At 43.1% G+C, this 8,297-nt stretch overlaps 1 protein-coding gene across 1 annotated transcript; it reads left to right on the top strand.

The window, feature by feature from the left end:
- Nucleotides 1-1,376: 1,376 nt before the first annotated feature.
- Nucleotides 1,377-2,081, top strand: LOC108363818 (uncharacterized). Its single transcript, XM_017617308.1, has one exon. It carries the CDS (start codon nt 1,377-1,379, stop codon nt 2,079-2,081), a length of 705 nt encoding a protein of 234 aa, XP_017472797.1.
- The last annotated feature ends 6,216 nt before the right edge of the window (nt 2,082-8,297 follow it).

Here is an 8,297-nt window from a genome sequence, read left to right as displayed (position 1 = left end):
CATTTCAATTGCGCCAATTATATATAGGTATACATATTGCTTGCAAATATATACCTCGTATATACATAAATACATATTTACATACAGCCTTTGAAGTGAAAGATACAGTGGGACAAGAAGTAGAAGTGCGCGTTTTGTGTTTGAATAATTTTGCGAGTACTATTTTCGATTTGTATTGTTTCGTAAAATTTCAAAAAAATCCAAGCNCCTGCGCGGTCGGTAGCAATACAAAGTCGTCTCGCTTAATTTATATACACATAAACAAACACACAAACAAGTATACTGAAAACCAACAATAAACAGAAAGCAAGCAAATACAAACGGGGCAGTGCAAATAGACTGCAGTGACAGTGGGCCGTGGTGCATAAAGTAAAATTAAAAAAAAAAATATAGTACAAATATACATATATTTCACATAAAAAAGAAAAAGACATACTTACCGTTTAAGTGCTGCTATCAACGTATCTTGAATCCTGCATCCTATAGACTCACCTGTGGAACCTTATTCCGAAACGGCTGCCTAATTGTCGTTGTGAATTTCTGCTGTGGACTTAACCTGACCGCTACACCGTTGGACATCGCGGGAATGAACTGCAACTGTATTGTCTGCAAGAGGGAAGTGAAGGCTGGAAACAAACCGGTCCATGATAAACAGGTATTGAGTGCGAACAATTGAAGCATACGAAATATTTGGCTTTGTAATTGGTTTGATTATTAAAGTTACTGATACTCGTCTTACAAATAATAAAAGCTTCAATTTTGGGCATTTCTTGTATCCATTTCAATTGCGCCAATTATATATAGGTATACATATTGCATGCAAATATATACCTCGTATATACATAAATACATATTTACATACTGCCTTTGAAGTGAAAGATACAGTGGGACAAGAAGTAGAAGTGCGCGTTTTGTGTTTGAATAATTTTGCGAGTACTATTTTCGATTTGTATTGTTTCGTAAAATTTCAAAAAAATCCAAGCGTGATTTATAGGCTTAGGAGTCTATCGTAATACATACGATATTTTTCGCAAATTTAATTTTCGCCAATTTGCTACTGCAAAGTGAAAAATTATACAACCGTTGGAATTTCTTGGTGTTCGGCAATTGGCTTTCGATCTCGTTTTTCGTTGGTTCTGGTCAAGTTTCATATAAAATCTTTTTTCGGTTTAGTTTCCTAAAAAACTTCCAGAACTATTTTCCGAGCACAAACTTACTGTGCATAAAGGCAAAAGGTTATACTTCTGTTCGCAACCAAGACATCGGAACTCGATTTAAAAATGAGCTAAGTCGAAGAATTGAAGGTGTTTAAAAAGCAACGGTCAGTTCTGAAAAGAAACATAGTACGTATAAGAACGGGCCTTATCGAAAAAACCATGTCGTTAGATCCCATCGAATTAGAATGTAGACTTGAAATTTTAAATTCACACAGCGAAAAGCTAATGACGTGTCAATCAAGAATAGAAGAAATTGATGAGGAAGATTTGGCCCGTGGAGAATTGGAGGACATAGTTGTAGAAACGAAGTCCATGATTAAGTCCATTCTCGCAAATAATAAATCTTCTGTTGCCGAATCGTCATTTATTGCACCTCACAGCTCGCGACTCCCTAAGATGTCGCTGCCCAAATTTAAAGGGGAATATTCGGAATTTAAGAATTTCATGAGCTTGTTTGAGAGTTTAGTGCACAACGATCCTACGATACCGGATATCGAAAAATTTAATCATTTAGTGTCATGTTTATCCGGTGAAGCATTCGGCACAGTGAAGTCCTTCCAAATGTCGGAAGAGAACTACCCAAAGGCGTTGGCCAGTTTAAAGAGAGTATATGACAATAAATATCTTATATTTTTCAATACAGTTTCTAGACTCTTTGATCTTACTAAAATTCAAAAACCTTCTGCTTCATATTTGCGATCGATAATCGACACAGTGTCCGTGGTGTATGACTCGCTTTTGTCTCTGGGTGATGACAAACATATTTCAAATGCGATGTTAATTCACATAGTCATGTCGAAGGTTGATCCCACTACTCGGTCAAAGTGGGAGGAGCAGCTGGACTATGATAAATTGCCGCTTTAGGCTGAGTGTGAAGCTATGCTCAATAAGAGGTACCAGCATCTTTCTGCTGAAGAAGCTTCCTCATCCCAGACAAAAATTAATAGTTCAGACACTCGACAGACGACAAGGAATCAACAATTCGAAAGATCGAAGGCAGCATTTATCGCAACAAACTCTAAAGAGCCAACTTGCCTGCACTGTGGTTCAAAGGACCATTTCATTATATCTTGCCCAAAATTCCAAGAGTTGACTGCTCTTCAGAGATTCGAATACGCGAATTCGGTTTCCTTGTGCATAAATTGCTTGCGCAAGGGACATACTGTCTCCAGGTGCAAATCGGATCGTTGTCGTGTGTGCAATCGGTCACACCATACCATGCTGCACCAATACCCGATCTCATTTGAGACTGAGCTTCAGCCTCCGACGACACAGGCGATGCATACTAGCAGTGTGCCAGATCGCGTCATGCTAGCCGCAGCCGTAGTGTACGTAAAGTGCTGCTCCGGTAGTTATGTGTCAGCTCGTGCTCTGCTTGACTCTGGGTTCCAAGTCAACTTTATGACCGAGGAGCTGGCACAAAAATTGCGAATTCGAAGAGAGAAGTCGACTCTGAATGTAATTGGAATTGGCAATTCGAATAAAAGGGTCCAAGGCAAATTAAATACTTTCGTAAAATCGAGGGTTAATGATTTTGAATTTTCAACAGATTTTTGGGTAATGCGTTCGATATTAGCCAATCACCCAAATCACACAGTGAACACAAATGGCGGGAAAATCCCACAAAATATCGAACTGGCTGACCCAAACTTTTTCAAATGTCAAAAAATCGACATATTATTGGGAGCTGAAACGTTCTTTGATCTGTTATCGGTGGGTCAGATCAAAACCAGCCCAAGGCAGCCAACGCTGCAAAAAACATTATTGGGCTGGATAATATCGGGTAAATATGCCTCAAGTTAAAGCTCCAGTGCACAAGTAAGTAGCATATTATGCCAAGCCGAGGAAAATATGGAAAATATCGATGCCACCGTCCAGAAATTTTGGGCGCTGGAAGAACTACCCTCGGGGGCAAACGTCAAACTCCCGAACAAGCTGAATGCGAGCAGCTATTTTCGAAAACCACGGTTGTTTTACCTGATGGGAGGCTTCAAGTCAGACTGCCTTTTAGAAATGATCGTAAGTTACTTGGTCATTCGTATGAAACCACAGCTCGGCGGTTTCAGGCGCTGGAGAGAAGGACACTGAAAGATGCAGGACTTCGCCCGATGTATTTGGACTTCATGAAAGAGTATCTAGAATTGGGCCACATGAGCCCCACAAACATTATTTCATTCCTCATCAGTGTGTTTTAGGACCGCAAAGCACGACTACCAAGTTGCGCGTAGTTTTTGACGCTTCAAGCCGTACATCAACACAAGTTGCGTTGAATGACATCTTGATGGTCGGACCGACAGTTCAAGAAGAGATTTTTTCGCCACTCCTTCGCTTCCGATTGCACAAATATGCCATTACTGCCGACGTCACAAAGATGTATCGACAGATTTCAGTGCACGAAGATGATAGGAACTTCCAGCTCATAGTGTGGAGACCAGAGCCATCAGAACATTTGCAGGTCTTTCGTTTCAATACCGTGACTTACGGCACTGCACCGACACCATTTCTCGCCACACGGTGTCTTCAAATGCTAAGCGACATGAATCTATCGAAATATCCACTCGGTGCCAAAATCATTCGCCATGATTTTTATGTCGACGACTTGCTGACAGGATCCGACGATTTGAAATCCCTCATTCAAATTCAAACTGAGGTGAACAAAATTCTAGAATCGGCAGGCCTCAAACCAGCAAAGTGGTTTTCCAATCACCCCAATCGGTCAAACAGCGAGAGTCATGAGAAGTTATTGCAGCTCAGCGACACAGACTCTACGAAAACGCTGGGAATTCACTGGCAGCCGAAAGATGAAATTTTTCGCTTCATTCTGGAAGACAACTTTAGTGAGCTGCGAGCAACCAAACGAAACATTTTATCGGTTTCTGCTCGCCTCTTCGACCCTCTTGGTTTATAAGCCCCGCTAGTTACCAAAGCAAAAATCTTGCTGCAAGAGCTTTGGATTCAAAAGCTAGATTGGGATGAGTCGATTCCATTGCGCCTCGACACTAGCTGGCAAAACTTTAAAGTAAACCTACTGCAGCTTCCATCAATCAGCATTCCTCGGTATGTAAATACTGAGTCGAGTGCCAGCTGCCAAATTCATGGCTTTTCCGACGCCTCAATAAGAGCGTACGGCTGCTGCGTTTATATACGTAGCCAAACCGCTAGTGGTACGAAATGTACGCTGCTTACCGCAAAGTCTAGAGTAGCTCCGCTGAAGACAAAATCTCTTCCGCGGTTAGAGCTCTCGGCAGCACATCTTCTGGCCAAATTATGGTCAAGAATTTCGGAAAAGNTAGTTTTTGACGCTTCAAGCCGTACATCAACACAAGTTGCGTTGAATGACATCTTGATGGTCGGACCGACAGTTCAAGAAGAGATTTTTTCGCCACTCCTTNCCGCAAAGCACGACTGCCAAATTGCGCGTAGTTTTTGACGCTTCAAGCCTTACATTCACACAACTTGCGTGGAATAACATCTTGATGGTCGGACCGACAGTTCAAGAAGAGCTTTTTTCAACACTCCTTCGCTTCCGATTGCACAAATATGCCATTACTGCCGACGTCACAAAGATGTATCGACAGATTTCAGTGCACGAAGATGATAGGAACTTCCAGCTCATAGTGTGGAGACCAGAGCCATCAGAACATTTGCAGGTCTTTCGTTTCAATACCGTGACTTACGGCACTGCACCGACACCANACATTTGCAGGTCTTTCGTTTGAATACCGTGACTTACGGCACTGCGCCTGCACCATTTCTCGCCACACGGTGTCTTCAAATGCTAAGCGACATGAATCTACCGAAATATCCACTCGGTGCCAAAATCATTGGACATGATTTTTATGTCGACGACCTGCTGACAGGATCCGACGATTTGAAATCCCTCATTCAAATTCAAACTGAGGTGAACAAAATTCTAGAATCGGCAGGCCTCAAACCAGCAAAGTGGTTTTCCAATCACCCCAATCGGTCAAACAGCGAGAGTCATGAGAAGTTATTGCAGCTCAGCGACACAGACTCTACGAAAACGCTGGGAATTCACTGGCAGCCGAAAGATGAAATTTTTCGCTTCATTCTGGAAGACAACTTTAGTGAGCTGCGAGCAACCAAACGAAACATTTTATCGGTTTCTGCTCGCCTCTTCGACCCTCTTGGTTTATAAGCCCCGCTAGTTACCAAAGCAAAAATCTTGCTGCAAGAGCTTTGGATTCAAAAGCTAGATTGGGATGAGTCGATTCCATTGCGCCTCGACACTAGCTGGCAAAACTTTAAAGTAAACCTACTGCAGCTTCCATCAATCAGCATTCCTCGGTATGTAAATACTGAGTCGAGTGCCAGCTGCCAAATTCATAGCTTTTCTGACGCCTCAATAAGAGCGTACGGCTGCTGCGTTTATATACGTAGCCAAACCGCTAGTGGTACGAAATGTACGCTGCTTACCGCAAAGTCTAGAGTAGCTCCGCTGAAGACAAAATCTCTTCCGCGGTTAGAGCTCTCGGCAGCACATCTTCTGGCCAAATTATGGTCAAGAATTTCGGAAAAGGTTGAGTCGACCGATAGAAAAAGTTAGTTTCTGGACAGATTCCGAAATAGTTTTGCACTGGATCAAAACGCATCCATCTGCGCTGCAAACTTTCGTCGCAAATAGGGTGTCCGAAATCCAAGAGTGGACCCAGAATGCATCATGGCTACATGTGCCAACAAAACAAAACCCAGCGGATCAAGTGTCTCGGGGCTGTAACGTGGACGAATTAAATACATCAATATGGTTTTCCGGTCCGCAGTTCCTCCTAGAAGACCCTGCTTTATGGCCACAAAATGTCAATTTTAACCTCTCTCCAGAGCAGCAAGCACTTGAAAAGAAAAAGAACGCAATTGCGTTAAGTGCAATTGAGGCCACAACAAATCCACTTCTCGATTTAATTGAAAGATTCTCATCCCACATGAAAGTGATTCGAATATNTCTCATCCCACATGAAAGTGCTACGAATATTCGCTTACGTACTAAGATGGCCTCGAAAAACTAGAGATCGAAAGTTAGAATTTGAAGTTGTACCCACAGCAAAGGAATTACAGCTTAGTTTCCTTAAAATTGTCGAAATAGTTCAACATTATGAATATAGCGAAGAAATTAACAAATTATCGAAAAGTATCGCACTTCCTTCTAGCTTGCAGAAATTATCTCCCTTTCTGCATTAATACTCTCAATCGACGTTATCGTTTAAACTGATTCGAGTAGGTGGTGTATCGTTTACTGAACGCGCCCATTCCCTATGATGCCAAATTTCCTCTGCTATTAAGCAAAGGTTCGCACTTTATGAAAGCATATATCCGGTTCCTACATGTTCGCAATCACCATGCCGGGCCCAAAGCATTGGTAGCGCTTCTACGAGAAAAAATATGGTTAGTAAATGCACGAGAAGCCTGTAGTCGAACTGTTAGAGATTGCATTCACTGTTTCCATTATAAGCCGAAACTGCAAAGTCAGATCATGGGCAATCTACCCGCCGATAGGCTACGAGCCCAATGACCATTTATGATATGCGGTGTAGATTATTGCGGGCCCATTCATATTACGTTGAAAATTCGCGGTCGACCACCCGTGAAAATGTACATTGCCATTTTCGTTTGTTTCGCTTCAAAGGCAGTACACCTAGAACTTGTATCCGACTTAACTGCTGATAAATTTATTCTCGCCCTAAAAAGGTTAATTGAACGCCGGGGGATACCAGCCATGATACATTGCGACAACGCGACGAACTTCGTCGGAGCGGAGAGGAAGCTGAGGGAGCTGCGGGAGGCCTTTCTGAAGCAGAAGCCGGAGATTCTCCAGTTAGGCGCCGACGAAGGGTTCACGTTCGCCTTCATACCTCCGAGGGCGCCCCACCTCGGCGGGCTGTGGGAGGCAGCAGTGAAATCGGCGAAACACCTACTGGTGCGCGCCGCAGGCAACGCGCTGCTAACCGGCGAAGAAGCCGAAACCCTGCTCGTCGAAATCGAGGCAGTGCTCAATTCGCGACCGCTCGCACCGCTCAGCAGCAACCCCAACGACGGCGAGGCACTAACGCCGGCGCACTTACTTATCGGATGCCCCCTGCGAGCCTTGCCTCCGGAGAATGTGCCCTACAGCCCCAACCGCTGCTTAGAGAGATGGCAGCTTGTTTGCTTTCTCAAGCAACAATTTTGGCGCGCGTGGTCGAAGAGCTACCTTATGTAGCTCCAGCAGCGCAACAAGTGGGCGAGACTGCACCCCAACGTCGAGCCAGGCCAACTCGCCGTCGTCCACGAGAACAACCTGCCACCGCAGCAGTGGGTGTTGGGCCGAATCATGGCAACAATACCCGGCGCAGACGTCAAGGTCAGCGTCGCCGACATCCCAACTAAGTCTGGGATTATACGACGCCCCATTCATAAACTAGCCGTTTTACCAATAAACGAAGATTGAAGGAGATTAGGTCCCTTCAAGGTGGCCGGTGTTGAAGCAGATGAGCAGGTATTTGAATTTAGTAGTTATAATAACAAGTGAAATTTTGAAGTACGCATACATTGTTTAGATTTTTTTAATTGTCATAACGACATAAATATGTATACTTAAATCTACATGCATTAATGTATATACAAATTTACCTTGCTGTTCCTTCGTTCACTTACCTTCCTTCTCGTTCGTTTACTTACCCTTTACACTTGTATACTTACCTTGCCTACTTATATTTTCGCTGTATACTTACCCCTTCATACTTACCTATTTACCTACATATTACTGTTCTTTCGTTCTCCTCTTCTCCTTAATATAAGCCGCTAGCTAATAAGTATATAGAGAGCCGCTAGTTAGTGATTGCATAGGTTAAGAAACTGAAATTGAATGTCAAATAAACACTTGAATTGTTACAATAGAAGTGACCGGCGTGCTCAATATTAATTTAATATGCTTTGCAGGCAACTACCTAGATAAGTACGTGCTCATAAGTATAAACAAACTAGTCCGTGAATTAATATTCTTCGCGTTCCCGTACAAAAACCATCAGGGTTTAGAAACTAAAAAGGCTTCCGCCACAAATTAGTGACGATTTTTCAGTTGCTTCA

Source organism: Rhagoletis zephyria, unplaced genomic scaffold (assembly GCF_001687245.7).
Source record: "Rhagoletis zephyria isolate East Lansing unplaced genomic scaffold, Rhagoletis_zephyria_1.1 Rzeph_scaffold_01386, whole genome shotgun sequence".
NCBI lineage: Eukaryota > Metazoa > Arthropoda > Insecta > Diptera > Tephritidae > Rhagoletis > Rhagoletis zephyria.
This window is presented reverse-complemented; position numbering and strand designations above follow the sequence as displayed.

Excerpts from the sequence above, each read along its gene's own strand:
- LOC108363818 (XM_017617308.1), top strand. The coding sequence starts at position 1,377 with ATGTCGTTAGATCCCATCGAATTAGAATGTAGACTTGAAATTTTAAAT.